The sequence below is a fragment of the Panthera uncia genome, assembly GCF_023721935.1.
Source record: "Panthera uncia isolate 11264 chromosome B3 unlocalized genomic scaffold, Puncia_PCG_1.0 HiC_scaffold_1, whole genome shotgun sequence".
In the NCBI taxonomy this organism is placed as follows: domain Eukaryota; kingdom Metazoa; phylum Chordata; class Mammalia; order Carnivora; family Felidae; genus Panthera; species Panthera uncia.
The window spans coordinates 91526566-91543202 of record NW_026057582.1 but is presented as its reverse complement, the minus strand read 5'-3'; the positions used below and the strand labels follow the sequence as shown (position 1 = coordinate 91543202).

General features: G+C 40.3%; 1 protein-coding gene across 2 annotated transcripts in view; it reads right to left on the bottom strand.

Annotated features, from left to right (window-relative positions):
* Window positions 1–16637, bottom strand: part of SLC27A2 (solute carrier family 27 member 2) — a 52167-nt gene that overhangs the window by 21678 nt on the left and 13852 nt on the right. For both annotated transcript variants that reach the window (XM_049611677.1, XM_049611676.1), the window contains exons 3-5: window positions 15033–15191; window positions 12637–12761; window positions 223–417 (exon numbers count right to left, since the gene is read on the bottom strand). In XM_049611677.1, coding sequence (XP_049467634.1) covers window positions 223–417; window positions 12637–12761; window positions 15033–15191 — 479 coding nt within the window. The remainder of the gene's footprint in view (window positions 1–222; window positions 418–12636; window positions 12762–15032; window positions 15192–16637) is intronic.

Below are 16637 nucleotides of genomic sequence, written 5' to 3'. Positions count from 1 at the left end.
TTCAGCTCATGTCATGATCTCATGATTTCGTGAGCTTAAGTGCTTTGTTGGGCTCTGTGCTGGCAGGGCTGAGCCTGCTTGGGATTCTCTCTCTCCCTCTCTCTCTGCCCCTCCCCACTCATGCTGTCTCTGTCTCTCTCAAAATAAATAAGTAAACTTAAAAAAAAAGTCTCTGCATTCTGAAAACTGGCTACATATAGTCTCATATTTCAGTGTACTTACTTTCTGTAGGTAGTTTACTCTCCCAACAGCACCAATTTTTCTCGTATAATTCATAAAGCCAATATTGCCTTCAGTGGAAGCGTAGAACTCATAAATGCTAATGTCCCCAAATCTCCTGATGAATTCCCTCCATACATCTCCTCGCAAGCCATTTCCCATTGCCATTCTCACTTTATGGACACGATCATTTGGTTTCTGTGGTAGGAGGAGGAGAGACCAAATTGAAACCTCTCTGAAGCCCGTACTTATACACTAGTGATTGCCTTCATGTTTCTACGTATTCATGTTGGTTAGGAATTCACCTTTGTGCACATCTTTTCTGTTACTCACACACATAACACCTCCTCCCCGCCAACACATGCAGTTTAAGCCACCGGCTGGAACTCTGACTTAATAACCAGAAGAATTGGCTTTTTTCATTTTGATTTTTAAGAGGCAAGGTGAGATAATTTGATAGAACTAAGTAATGTCAACATTTAATTCACATCCAATCTGAAGCTAGAACAGTGTGCTGACTGTTTTCTTGATGGGGCTGGTGAATCTCAGTGAACTGTCAGAAAGGAGGAAAGATCTATCGAAGACTGACAATCTGAAGCAACAATGTTCACGTGGTGAGGAAGAAGAAAACCGGGAACACAGTGCAAGGAGAGAGGAATGGTTTTCCACAGAGTCATTACTGTGGGGGCCTCAGGGGGCTGGAGAGAAGACTCTCGATCATGTCCTCATTTCACAGATAGACCCAGAGGCAGGTATACAATGAAACTGTCCCAGTGGGATTGGGAAAGGGAAGAGAGAGAGGAAGCTGGCTCCCAGTTGCCTCAGGTGGCCTGGGAGGAATGTGCTTTGCTATAAACACAAATCACAAAGGAAAAGTTGTTTTGAGTGTAAGGAACTGAAAGGACAGCTTGTGTCCCCAAGAGGTGGAGTTAGGACCAGGCTGGTTTCCATGCAACCGCAATCATTTATGAGGCCCCTAAAAATATGTCCAAACAAGCCCAGAGTAACTTAAATGATGTTTTATATTAATAAGGCAATTTATGTCCTCTAGGAGATCAGAGTCTGGTGGTAGAGAAAGGTAAATAAGTATAATTTTAACTCGAAAATTCTGTCACTCTATGACCTTTAACAGAAAACAGAATGGAATGGGTAAGAGTGCTTGGTAACGAGGCTTCCCCTCTCATATCAAGTATTAATTTCTTTGATCGGATTGCAATTTGCTTACAAGAGCAAATGTTCTGAAGAGCATTTCCTACATTATTTCCTAATTTGTGAAATCATTGTGAAGTTAGTTTGGAGTAAGAGTTCCTCTTTGAAAAAGAACTGTTGGAATAGAGAGGCTGGTCGTTCTCTGATAAGGGGGAGGGCCTTGGATGCAGCAGTTAAAAACCAAACCAAAACAAACCTTGGATTGATTTTCATGTGAGAGGAGGCAGTAGGTCAGGAGGGAAGTATAGATGGATTTCATTTCTGAGTAGCTCCATGGTCAAAAGGCCTGACCTCCTTCAGAAGTCCTAACCAGAGAGGTGGACAGATCCTGGTCACTGGTAAAAACTGGGCCCTTGTGTGGCCTTTCTGAGGAGGAAATGTGTAGGGACCAGGGGTCTCATGCTAGTAGTAGTTCCTAACCAGGGTGTTCAGGAGAGTTACCTGAGAAGCCTTCTGAACCTGCATGAACCTTAGACATTATGACTGAGTGGGAACCTATTGTCTTCATCAGCTCCCTAGGTCACTAAATCTATAGATCTTTCTCAATTTATGATGACATTACATCCCAATTAAGTCCCATCCATTAAAATATTATAAGTCAAAAATGCACTTAATTCACCTAACCTACCGAACATTATAGCTTAACCTAACATACCTTAAATGTGTTGGGAACACGTACATCAGCCTATAGAGCTGGGCAAAATTGTCTAACACAAAGCCTATTTTATAATATGGTGTTGACTATCTCACATAATTGATTGGATACTGTGAGAAACAGAATGGTTGTGTGGGTATCAGTTGTTCACCCTCGTGATCGTGTGGCTGCCTGGGGCTGAGGCTCACTGTGGCTGCCCAGTGCCACCAGAGAGTATCGTACCATATATTGCTAGACGGGAAAAGATCAAAATTCAAAACTCAACGTATGGCTTCTACGGAGTGCAGATCACTTTCACACCATTGTAAAGCCAAAAAATCATAGGTCAAACCATTATAAGTTGGGGACCATCTGTATTTCCTTCTATAACCACCAAGTACCTCTAAGCAGGGAGACCCTACGTCTAGTTTGTCAGGGCCAGTCCTGCTTATGCTGTTGTCCTGATGTGCTTATCAATGACATGCTTTCACTCTCAAGTGTTCCCATCTGGATGGTGAATCGCAGGGGCACTCTTCCAGAAGGCACTATTCCCAGTAAGAATTATCAGCTTTTCAGAGACCACCCTCACCCCCCCACAGTGCTATCCCTCATTCCCCCTCTGGGAAGAAAACATCATAAAATATTTGAAGAATACTGACTTTGGCTTAAAAATAACCTCCAGACCTGGGGCTTACCTGCTCCCAGGCCTGTGTGAGAAGCTCCAAACTAGCATTCCAATGTGTAAACCCAAGACCTTACTAATCCATATGCAGCCCGTAATCACCCTCCTAGTTCCGTTCTTTTCCTAATGGGTGGTGAACATCTGTCTCCCCCGCTTGGACTGTTAACTCCTCTGAGGCCAAATACATCTCTATATCACCTGCACTGTGTTTTTCCTACAGTGCAATAAAAGAAGGAATAACCTCCACCAGGAAGCCCTCAAGTTCCCTGTCTGACAGTTAATGGCTGGGACATCAGGACACCGGCAGGGCCTGGGGCACAGGGGAGCTGCAGGTGCCTGTGGTGCATGGGAAGCAGGCCAGCTTCACAGGTGCACCTGTCACCTGCGGGTGGCAGTTAGCTGGGTTCAGAGTCACAATACCAACAGCTCAGTTTTCATCATGACCTGAAGGATCGTATTACACCAGCAGGGGATTAAGTCTCTAAGCTGGAAGTGTTTGTGCACACGAAATGAAGGGCCCTGGAGCCTTCTGAGATGTCTGGTTCTCATCTAAGTTTTGCTCATCACTGGTTGAGGGTACCGGGTGTGACTCAAGTCTTCCCTTCCCACAGGAGAAGCAGTGTTTCCTTATCACCAAAGTCACTCCTCAAAGGAGCCGTATTTTAGGTCAAGGGTCACTGGCTCATTTTTTCTTTAACAAGGATCAAACCTTCGATTCCACTTCAGAGGTGAGGGGTCACATGCAAACACACCCTGGGGAGTTAAATCTACACCAGGATTTAATGACCGAAAGGTGAAAGGTCAGGGTGCCCAGAGAGGAATGGAAAGCACCAGGTAAATAGAGTAAACAGAAAACATTTATGGAGGGCTTTACTACTACGTGCCAGGTATTTGACCTTTATTTTCTTACTCATGTTTCTACAGAATCATACCGGAATGTGATAGGTAATAACAGTATTTGCCTCAATTATAATCGAGGAAGCAGAGCCTCAAAATGATTAAAATAATTTGCCGGAGATCACACAGGTAACAACACAGTTGCTCCAAGATTCAAATCCAAATCTATGTGACTTAGAGAGAAGTCTTTCCTTTCCTTAAAAAAAAAAAAAGGGGGGGGGCACACACGTGGTTTAACGTTCAACATACTGAAAGGCTTTTAAATGGAGAATGTCACCACCCTGCTTACCTGCCTCCATCCTTTGCATCTATTTTACCATCTGGACGCAGACACCTTCCATTTTTGTAGCTGTTTCCTCTTCTCTCCATTTTCTAAGTTAAATGTTTATTCTGCTATCTTTTGATTCATCACTGTTAGACATTACTTATTGATTTTCTATTGTGCTAGAGGAAGATGAAGCTCTCTATCATCCTCTCCAGTTTTTTCAATATCACAATTATTGGTTAAATCAATTTTCAGTGCTCACATTATTTTGCTCATAATACACTACTGATGAACCAAGGAATATGCCGTGATCAAATTCTTGAGTAAATTGTAATTTTTCCTAGAATTAACTGCCTCCTGCCCCATTGCTTCGTGTTCTTAGTTTCGATTCATAGGTCTTTCTTCACCCCCAACAGCCTCGAAATACAATGTTCTTTATGGTGAAATCCACCAGATGCTAGAATTTCCTTTTTCAGATCCTTATGCTTCCTTTTAGCCTTCTGCCCCAGTCCGGACTGGGTACTTTCCAGGCCTGGGGATTCCCTTTGTCTCTCTTTTCTGGCTCCTGGCTCCTCAGCTTTCCTCACTCTCCTGTTTGCATGGAACACTTTCCCTAGTAACTTCCTAAAGGAGAGTGTAGAGGACGTAATTTATTTTGAGACTTTGAAAGTCTGGAAATATTCTTACTGTACACTTGATTGATATAATTTTATTGGATATAGAATTCTAGAGAGGCAATACTTTTTACTTAGAATTTTGAAGGCACTGACCTTCCAGCTTCCAGTCTTGCAGCTAACAGTGTTGATGTTGCCAAGTCAAATGTTATTCTTTTAGAATCTTTCCTCTCTCTCTTTTTTTTTGGTAGTCTTAAGTTTCATCCTGATGTAGTGTTAAAAGTATTAATTCCACTCATTTTATTGGTACCCCCCTTTCAATCTGTCCTACAGTTTTGGGAACTTTTCTTTCCTTTTTAATTTTTTTTTATCTTAAAATGCTATTTCTCTTCAGCATTCTTTTCATGTACAAATAGGCTGACCATTACTGTTTTCATTTCACTTTTTAAAAATATTAAAGTTCTATTCCTTCTTTATTTTTTCATTAAAGGATAGCTAACATATAATGTTTTATTAGTTTCAGGTGTACAACAAAGTGATTTGAGAATTCCATACATTACTCATGGTTCACAATTATTGACTATATTCCCTATGCTATACTTTTTGCCTCCATGGCTTTTTTATAGTTTGAATCTCTTACTCCCCTTCATCTATTTCACTCATACCCTTGTCCCTCTCCCTTCTGACAACCACCAGCTTGGTCTCTGCATTTATGATTCTGTTTTCTGCTTTTTTGTTCATTTAGCTTTTTAGATTCCACATATGAGTGGAATCATATGGTATTTGTCTTCCTCTGACTGACTTATTTCACTTAGCATTATACTCTCTAGGTCCATCCACGTTGCTGCAAATGGCAAGATCTCATTCTTTTTTATAGCTTAGTAATATGTATGTATATATATATTATATATGTATATTATATTAGATATATATATATATATATATATATATATATATATCTCATCTTCTTCATCCCTTTATGAAGTTCTCTTGTATTGCTTCTTTGATAATATCCTCTTCTCCATTTTCCCTATTTTATTTTCCTGATTTTCTATTAATTAGATGTTGGACCTCTTGGATTGATCTTCTATTTTCTTATCGTGTCTCCCCTCACATCCATCACTTTATCTTTTCTCCAACTTCCTTTAAGGTTTCTCAAGTTTATCTTCCAAACTTACTATGAATTAAATAATTTAAATCATATTTTTATTTTCAGGAGGTTTTATTAGTTTTTTTTGTAGCATACTATTCTTGTTTCATGGATAGAATATCTCTTCTAACAGCTCTGAGGATATTAATTATAGGTTTTTGGAAGTTTTCTCCTGCTCTTTGAGCTGATGCTGTTTCTTCTTTTCTTTTGGTGGTATTTCATACTGGAGGCTTTCCTCGGGTGTCTGCTGATCCTTGACATCTGTTCATGTTCAGAAGTAAGGCAAGTAAAAGATGTTTGAGCAGCTTTGTGTGCAGAGGCAGTGACTATTGCTAAGCGGTCTGCACGGTCCTGTGACAGGGTAGTTCGACCTGAGGATCAGACTTCTCTGTCTCTTGCCTATAGGTATAAATTAGCTACGGAGTTCTAGAAGCTGTGCAGGGAAAGGGAGCTGGCGGTCTCTCTGGTTAATAAGTAGATATTTACTCAGTCTCTATCTTCAGTGCCTCATCCCTGCTGTCTTCCACTGCCCTCATTCCCTCATCCCTGCTGTCCTTGAGGCTCACAGCTCTTGAAGGTCTTCTCAAGAGAATAAACCTCCTGTCTCCTAAAGGGGTGTGAGAGGGGAGCAGAGGTCCAGCTACTTCCTACACAGATTTTCCAAAATCCTCCTATTTTCAAGCCTGAAACCTGATCCCATCTCTAGTTGTATTTGGTGCCTCTGATTTCTCAGGTTTCAGGAAATCACTTGGCTTCCTTCTTGTTGGTACTGACCTATTAGGTTTCACCTTTCTTAGTATTGTGATGTCAGTGACCTTCATCTTTCAGCTCTCTGTTCTATGTAGTTTCCTGTTGCAATGCCTCTTAGTTTCTAAGAAATGCAGTTTATATGTCTTTTCCTCTGTCTCCTTGTTTTTGGAAGATTTTCAAGAGGTGAGAAGGCAGAAGGCATTTACCATCTTAAAAAAAAACAAACAAACTCCTGAGTCCATGATCTTGACAACTAACTTGCTACACTTCAGCCCGGCTCCCTCAGGAGAAAAGAAAGCAGCCACTGGACAGGAATCAAAGGAGGAGCCTCAATTTCTCTGCTTTACCAAAGAGGGCTTTCTCCCTCCAGCATATCTTCCCACTTGTGAAGCCAAAGGGACTGTCTAAAAACACCCTCTCTCCCCATCACTCTTCCATCCAAGGCCCTTTAGTGGTGCTTTGTCATTCACAAGTAAGTCTCAGCAAAGCAAAGCCCTTGTCACCTGGCCCAGCCAACCAGCCTTGCCTCCTGCTACACTGCTTTCAGCTCCCAATATGCCAGACCCTTCCTTCCACTCTGCGTACACTGCTCTGGGTAACCAGAAGCCCTTCTTTAGAAGTGCATGGTTGGAAAGCATCTCTGGACCCTTCCAAACTCACCTTCTGGGTAAACTTCTCTGATCCTGCTCTCTTTCCCTCATTTGTTTTTCTGCTTTCTTTCCCTTCCCCCACCCCCTGCCCCTGGCGTGGCCCTGACAGGTCAAACTGGTCGCTCTTCCCTCTGTGCTGCTAAATACCCCTCCATTCTGTTTTCTGTCAGAATGGAGGTGATGCAGGGACAGAGATTTTAGGCTGGGAAAGGACCACAGGGGCTACCTAATTTTGGAAGGAAGGCAGATGATGCTAGGGAGTTAACAGTAGGGAAGTAAGTTGAGTCTATTCAGCGGACTCAGGGTCCTGGTCTGTCTTCTTTCCCCTTCCAAATTTGACAACTTCTATGTGTGGCCCCTGAAACTCTTTTCTGGTTCCTTATTCCCTCTCCCCTCTGCTCCTCCCACCCTGGCCACATGCCTAGCAAGCAATACAAAACCTCATTTACACCCATCCTACAGCTTCTACCATCCTACTGGAGTAATATTGAGCTTTAGCAGTATCTTGTTCCACCACATATTTTTCCCCTAAATTACATGGTTTTTTTAGACAACTACACAAACAAAATGGGACATGACAGCTGCACATTACAGAAAATGAACCAGAGTGGACTTGCATTGTAAACAGGTACGCTGGATGCTAAGTGCCAAATACAACAATGGAAGACAGGTAACATGGTGCAATAATTTTCTACAATCAATAACACCATAAATTCACTAGTCAACAGCTTTGCAAGCCAACTCCCACTCAACCCTACATGAAAGTGATTGACTAGTTTGGATGTCTTCTCTTCTTTCTTCTTTCGTGTCTCTGGGGCAGAATTTTCACTGATTCCTTTGATGTTTTGTGTGGAGCACCTACTATGAGCTGCACATTCTTTGGTACTGAAGGTAATGATAATAATGGCTACTATTAGTTGATTATTTACTAAGAGCCAGGTACTTTGTACATGCTTTCTGTATACATCATCTCATTTTTGTCTTCACAGCCCCCTATGAAGTAAGTACTATCATTTACCCTGCTGGATGATGGGGAAATGAGAGAGAGTTGAACTATCCTACTCAAACAGTAGAATCGGATTTCAGACTGCCAATTGCAAAACTACATTGAGAACCAATTGAGAACTACATTATTGCCTCAGCTAATGGTGGCTGCCAGTATTTCTCCCTGGTCCTCTGCCTTATCCGAGGAGCTACTGAATATGATTAAGACAAGGGACAAGCCTCTACCCCTCCAACGTTGTCTCAGATTCTCCTGATGAGAAATGCTTTGTCTGTGGAGGGGTGTCATTTGTTTTATCTGCTCAGCTAAGGCAGGAATTGCCTCCCTGATATCCACTGCTTGGGGGGGGGGGGGGCTGGTGGTGTTAGCCCTTCCTGTGACAGCCTATTCTAGGCAGCTCTAAGAGTGAGAAACTTTCTGATTATGTTGATCCAGAGCCTTCCACCAAGCATTCTAGTTTTTATCCACGTTGTTTGAGAAGTCCTTTTGACACAGTCTTTCTTTAAGCTCCCTTTAAAGCCCTAGAATTTGGGTTTTCTATTGTGATCTATTTTTTAAAATTTATGGTTAAATACAATTTCCTATCTTACCCATTTCAAAATGTACAGTTCAATGGTACTAAATTCATTCATTATGTTGTGCAACCATCACCACGATCCATCTCCAGAACTCTTTCATCTTGTAAAACTGAAATGCTATACTCATTAAACAATAACTCCCTATTCTCCCCTGCTCCTAGTCCCTGGCAATCCACCATTCTACTTTCTGCCTCTATGATTTTGATTACTCTAAGTACCTTATATATGTTGAATCATACGGTATCTGCCTTTTTGTGATCGGCTGTTTCACTTAATATAATGTCCTCAAGGTACATCCATGTTGTAGCATACTGCAGAATCTCCTTCCTTTTTAAGGCTGAATAATGTTCCATTGTATGTACATACCATATTTGGTTTGTCCAGATTTGGCTTGGACCTTTGGGTTGCTTCCACATTTTAGTTATTATGAGTAATACTGTTATGAACATGAACATACAAATAATTCTTTGAGACCTTGTTTTCAATTCTTTTGGGTATAGGACCCAGAAATGGAATTGATGGATCATATAGTAATTTTATTTTGAGTGTTTTGAGGAATTGCCATGCTGTTTTCACAGGGGCTGCACCAGTTACATCCCACCAATAGTGCACAAGGATTCTAATTTCTCCACACCCTCATCAATGCTGGTTGTTCGCTGTTATTTATTTATTTTTTTATAGTAGCCATCATAATGAGAATGAAGTGGAATTTTACCATAGTTTTGATTTGCATTTCCCTAATAATTAGTGATGTGGAGCATTTTTTTTCATATGCCTATTGGCCATTGTATGTCTTTTTTGGAGAGATGTCTATTCAAGTCCTTTGTCTATATTTGAATCAGGTTCTTTATTTGTTATTGAGGTCTAGGAGTTCTCTATATATTCTAAATATTAATATCTCATAAGATATGTTATTTGCAAATATTTTCTCCCATTCTGGTTGCTGCACTTTTACTCTGTTGATAGTGTCTTCTGAGGCAGAATTTTGAAACTTTTATGAAGTCCACTTTGTCTATTTTTTCTTTTGATGCCTATGGTTTTGGTGTCACATTCAAGAAATAAGTGCCAAATCCAACGTCATAAAGTTTTATTTCGTGTCTTCTTCCAACAGTTTTATTGTGTTAAGTCTTAAATTTAGGTCTTTTTTTCCATTTTGAGATAATTTTTGTATACGGTAAGTCCAACTTCATTCTTTTGCATGTGGATATTCAGTTTTCCCAGTGCTATTTATTGAAAAGACTGGCTGTCCTTTCCCCAGTAAATGGTCTTGGCACCCTTGTCAAAAATCATTTGACAACACATATGAGGGTTTATTTCCGGGCTCTTGATTCTATTCCATCAGTTTATATGTCTGTCTTTATGTTGGTACCATATTGTTTTGATTATTATAGGCTTGTAGAAAGTTTTGAAATTAGGAAGTGTAAATTCCTGAGTTTTGTTCTCTTTGAGGTTGTTTTGGCCATTTGGGGTCCCTATGACTTTTAGGATAAGTTTGTTCTGTTTTTGCAAAAAGTGTCATTGAGATTTTGATAGGAATTGCATTGAATCTATAGGTCACTTTGGGTAGCTGCAACATTATAACAATACTAAATCTTCTAATCTGTGAATATGGGGTGTGTTTTCATTTATTTATGTTTTCTTTAATTTCTTTCATCCATGTTTTCTAGTTTTCATTATATGTGTCTTTCACTTCCTTGGTTAAGTTAATCCCTAAGTATCTTATGTCATTGTTTTTTAATGTTATTGTTTTTTGTAATTGTCTTTTCAGATTTTTCATTGTTAGTGTATAGAAATACAACTGATTATTGTGTATTGACTTTGTACCCTGCTACTTTGCTGAATTCATTTATTAGTAAAAACAGTTTTTTGCCTTAAGGATTTTCTATATATAAGCTCCTATCATTTTTAAAAAGTCTTTAACTGAAAGTTTTTTTGAGGTAACTTTGATCATTCCTTACAATTCTTGTAAGTATTTTTAAAACAAACCAGAAATCAGGGGTAGGGAGAAGCATGAGCAAACAGAAACTCCATATCCACTTCTAGATTTGATATATTCCATGAATTATACAACAAATCAACATATATTTTGAGGATATAAAACCCAAATCACATTTTTTTTTTCAGCATCTGAGACAACATTATAAGGAGGGACAAAGGTGGAAGTGTTTATACGTGTGAATGTGTGTAAGCCTGAAAGAGCTACACAAACATGTTTATTTTCTTCAAGTCGACACACCCTCCCCCAGGAGACTTCTAACTGACAAAGGGGTGCCTCTGAGGCCGAGAAGAAAAGCCAAACAGAAGGGCTCCATACGGATTTCTGAGTTTTAATAGAGAGGCATGCAATCTTGAAGGCCAGATGGGATACTAATGTGAAAAAAATTCAATAATGACATCAACAGAAATTGCTGTGGGAAAGGTCCTAATCCAGCTCATAGCTAATTATGATGCTCATGAAGCTGTTGAATCTGCTGCCCAAATCAGAATAATATGTGCTAAGCCTAAACATTTCAGGGGGAACATATTACCTCTCTTAAGTTAATCATACATCTTTCAGGGGCCAGAATTTAGAGGTTCATTCAACAGAGTTTGTTGATGCCCAGAATGTGCCGGATGCACATCTCAGTGCTGGAGATCTGGCAGTGAACAAAGCCCCTGGTGCATGGAATGTTCATTTAACTGGGGGAGATAGACAATTGTCATATAAACCTGTACTATGTCAGGAGGGACAGTACCCACCCATGAGAGGGATGGTAAGGGATGAGGTGATATATTTGCTAATTAGTAGGAGGGGCCTCTATGATGAGCTGATCTGTGGGCAAAGACTGAATGAAGTGAGGAGAGGAAGAACCAGGGCAGGAGCATCCTAGATTCCTTTCCAAGTCACACAGTAGCTGTTATACAAGTTGAACATAATAGGTGCTTCTAAATAGCAATTTATCAACTTAGTGATCCTCTGAGTTTGCTGTCTTACGATGATTGAAAGGACTAAAAGAAGCAGAATCTGCCGAGTTTACTGCATTGTCTGGTCTAATGGTTCTCAACTGGAGTTGATTTTGCCTGCCAGGGGACATCTGGCAATGTCTGAAGACATTTTGATTATCACAGCCTGGGGGGAGGGAGAAGGTACTATGGCCATGTCCTGTGTAAATGCCAAAGATGCTACTAAACATCTATAGTGCACTGAATAACTTCATACAGCAAATAATGAATGGGCCCCAAATGTCAGCAGTGTCGCTACTGAGAAACCTTGATTTGGCCCCCGGAAAGGCTGCCAGACCTCTGATGAGAGTTGAGGGACCAGGAAGGAGATGTTCTTTCGAACAGCCCCATTAAGACATCTGGACGTCTGCAAACAGAGTAGATCCAAGGCCTCTGGAGTAACTTTGGGTGTCTGCTCCCAGCTTGTTGACAGACTTAGTCAAATGGTTTCAAAGCCACAAGGGGATTTTTTAATCAACATTAAGTAAAAATTTCCTGTGTGTCTTGTGGTATAAGACAAGTAAGGATGCAAGATGTCCCTGCCATCAAAGACTTTATAGCTTGGGGAGAAAAAAAGGTATGAAGACAAACACTTACAATGTGACAAGGGCCACAAAGGGGTAGAAATCAAATGATGTAAGGGAAGGGAGTGATGACTTTTGTCGGAGTGACCAAACAGGTTTAACATAGGAGGTATCATTTGTACTGGGCTTTGACAGTGAGAAGGCTTTAAACAAATAGAGAAGTGGAGGATATGTTAGATAGAGGGCGAGATGTGAAAACAGGTAAAAAGGTAGGGAATAATAATATTAATAGCAACTGCCACCTAGTAAATCCTCTCTATATGATAGGTGTGGTGCCAAGCACTTTATCATGACACACAATTGTAGTCTACACTGAAAACTGATAGATGTGTGAGAAGCAGCTGAAACCTAGCATGACCAAAGTTACTTGAATTTCTATCTTATTCATTTCAAAATGAATGAAGCATCAGAAGCATTACCTGGGGTGAGTTGCATAAATACCGAAGAAGTTCACCAATATACTGAATGACAGTGACATTGTATTTTCTGCAGTCATCCCAAAACTGGCTGGCTGAAAATTTGTTCCGCAAAACAAGAGTAGCACCTACAGAGAAGTGTATATAAAGTGTTAATAAAGAGATGCTACAAAAAACTCCCTGGTTATATTTGTCATTTTTGAAAGGTAGAACTTTAAATGTGAATTATATTCACAAACAAGTTTTGAGTATCAATTACATTCAATACAAAAATGAATAAGACATGGTTTAGGATGAAACCAGGCTTTAACCAGGATAAAAACAGAGGCTTTCAATCTAGTGAGGGAAAAGACACATACAAACATCTTTCTAATAAAAGTCAGTGTGCAATAAATAAGAGTTTCAAATGAATCTCTAAGGGAATGTGAACATGAGTGTGTGTGTGTGTGTGTGTGTGTGTGTGTGTATTAATTCTGCTTGGGGGCAAGGGCTGAGAAAGGCATATTTTGGAAGAGGTAGATCTGAATTGTGTCTTGAGCAATGAATATGAATAAAGGTAAGAGAATTCCAGGCAGAGGAAACAGTATGAAACAAAAAGATAGGACAGTCCAGAAGGCGTTGGAAGATAGCCAAGACTCAGTTGGCCTGTAACTGGAGTGGTGAACAGGGGGTGGCTCATGGGAGATGAGCCTAGAGAAGCAGCCAGGGGTGCCATCATGGAGAACTTGGAAGTGCCAGGTGGAGGAGTCAGACTTAACTTCGCAGGCAATGGAGAGCCAAGGTCTTGAACAAGCAGGAAATCTATTCTTTGATGGGTGAGGTAGACATAATAATGGTTCCCAAAGATGTCCATGTTCTAGAATGTTCTGTGAACATTCTACCTTACATGGCAAAAAGAACTGTGTAGATGTGATTAAGTTAAGGATTCTGAGATAGGAAGATCATTCTGGATAACCTGGGTGGGCCCAAGGTAATCATAAATGGCCTTCTAACAGGAAGGCAGGCAGGTCAAGGGCAGAAGGGGATGGATGCAGAAACAAAAGGCTGGAGGAATGTGTTGTGAAGACAGCAAAAGTGGCCACAAGCCAAAGAATGCAGGCAGCTTCTAGAAGCTGGAAAAAGCAAGTAAATGGACTCTTTCCTAGAACTTCCAGAAGGGATACAGTTCTGCAGACACCTGGATTATAGGACTTCTGACTTTCAAAACAGAGAAAAAAATTATGTTGTTTTCAAGCCACTAAGTTTGTGGTAATTTGTTATAATAGCAATAGGGAAAGATGGGTAAAAAAATATATATCAATGTGAAACTATATCACATTACAATGGGTAAAAATAATATATATCACACCCAACCAAATTATAGTCATAAGATGTAGTAAAGTGAAATAAAAACATCTCAGAAATACTTTTTCATGCTCTTAGTTTAGCTTTACTCCTAAATATACAAGAGTGTGATGTTTTAGAAGAGGAAAAGATTTTTTAAATATGATGTTTTCTTCCTTAGAATGTATATTTGGTGCTTAAGCAAATGTGTGAGCAGTGAATTAGTCCCTTTGGGAGCCTCAGAGTTCCCCAGTTCTTGAAGAGCCCAGCTATATGATCAGGCCCAGTCAGTTGTTCCTGGCTGATGTGGAGGCTGGTGCTGAGGCTAAGTATTTTACAGCTGATCAATAAGTTGATGAGGGAAAAAGATAGAGGCTTGGGCCATCATGCATGCATTTATATATGTATGTGGATATATGTTATTATATATACATATATGAGTATTTAAAAGGAAATGCCGCACAGGGGAAAAATTAAGTTGTTTTTTTACTTAGAGAGTTAGAGATGGCTTTCTGGAAGAGGTGGACATTGGACTGAGTCTTAATGTATACAAGTGGCATAAAGCCTACTGAAAGGAAAAAAATGGCAACTCTAATTTGAATGGCAACATTTCAGAAAGAAAGAGAAGAGATGGAAAGCAAGGTATTCTGACCAGAGCTGAGGAGTTGAGCGAGGGGGGAAGAACGAAGTAGGATGGGGACGGCTAAGGGAGAAGTTTACATCAGATGCAGATGGAGATCCACATGCAGATTTCGGAAGACATAAATGACAGAGGGGAATTATTTACGGAACTTAAGAATCAAGTGTCTTAACTTGGATAAAAATGTTTTAAAGAAGTTTCCTCCTTGATATCCTGAACATCTGTAGCATTATTTATCAGACAAGCAGGCATGAGGAAATAGAAATGATTCTAGATACTTGCTGGTGATACGTGAGCCAAATAGCTTTGCTGTTAACATTGAATTAAACGCTGTCACTGGCAGACAGGCAAGTAGGCAAATTTTGTATTACTTTCCCTGTTGAGCACATATGAATGTGTACTGGACTCCAGTGCCTTGTTGAGAGAAAAGTCTTACCAGTCATGATACATCCATGGAGGCCGACCATAAGCGCAGCACTGTGGTACAAGGGCAGGGTGGTATAGATGACATCATCTTTCCTAACTCTGCTTGCAGTGGCAAGGCTAGCTCCATACCACAGGCGATAGTGATTGATCTTGGCAGCTTTCGGGAGACCTTTGCAAAGATACAAGAGAAGGCATGAGTGAGTCAGGATGGAATCATTCACAGACCAGTGGTCTGGAAGAGAGATCTGGCTTAGGAAAATCCATCATCCAGTGGTTAGAGAATGCAGAGGAGAGGGCCATGACTGGTTACATCAAGAGCCAGCAAATTTCTTCTGTAAAAGACCAGATAGTCAATGTTTTAGGCTTTGCAGGGTCATACAACCTCTGTTAAAACTACTCAACTCTACTATTATAGCCAATAGCAGCCAACCACAGAAAGGAATGAATGCGGTTGTGTTCTGATAAAGCTCTATTTACAAAATCAGGTTGGGAGGGGCTGTATTTGGCACACAGACCATAGCTTGTTGACACCTGAGTTAGATGTAATTAGAAGAAAAAGGCATGAATGTCTATCAAATTTTTGTTTTGTGCCTACCACCTTGTAAGGTATTTTCAAATTTCGTTTAGTTCTCATAATTAACAAGGTAAGTAAAATTATATTCTTTAATCCACAGATCAGAAGGCTGAGATTCAGAGACATTAAATAGCTTATTCCATTCCCATCACTTTCCTTCATAATCACTTTTATGCATTCCTTAAGTATTGTTCTAGAATTTCTTTATATAAATATAAGCAAATATGAAGAGTTGCTTATTTGTTCTTGCCCTTTCTCCACCCAGGGGCACCTGGGTGGGTCAGTCAGCTAAATGTCCAACTCTTGGTTTTGGCTCAGGTCTTGATCTCACAGTTTGTAAGTTTGAGCCCCGCCTCTGGCTCTGCACTGACAGCACAGAGCTTGCTTGGAATTCTCTCTTTCCTGGGGTGCCTGGGTGGCTCAGTCTGTTGAGCGTCCGACTTCAGCTCAGGTCACGATTTCGCGGTCCGTGAGTTCAAGCCCCGCATCGGGCTCTGGGCTGATGGCTCAGAGCCTGGAGCCTGCTTCCGATTCTGTGTCTCCCTCTCTCTCTGTGCCTCCCCCATTCATGCTCTGTCTCTCTCTGTCTCAAAAATAAATAAATGTTAAAAAAAAGAAATTAAAAAAAAAAGAAAATTATTAAAAAAAAAAGGAATTCTCTCTTTCCTTCCCCCTCTGCCTCTCCCTACTTTCTCTGTCTCTCTCAAAGTAAATAACCTTAAAAAATTCACACCTTTCTGCACTTTCTCCCCCTTCTACTTAGCAATGTATGGTAGAAAACTGTCTGCATTTATACAAAGAAATTTCCCTTATTTATTCATTCATTTATTCTTCCCCTCTCTCCCTCCCTCCCTCTCTCTCAGTTGCATCAAGTCCTTTGTATGTTGCATTATAATTTATTTAACTATTTGGCTATTTCAAATGATGCTGTAGTGAATAGCCTAGTCCACATGGTAGTTTGCAGTATGAACGATGCTGTATTTGTAGGATAAACTTGCTGAAGTGAGATTGCAGGGTCAAGATAAACATCTTTTGTCATTT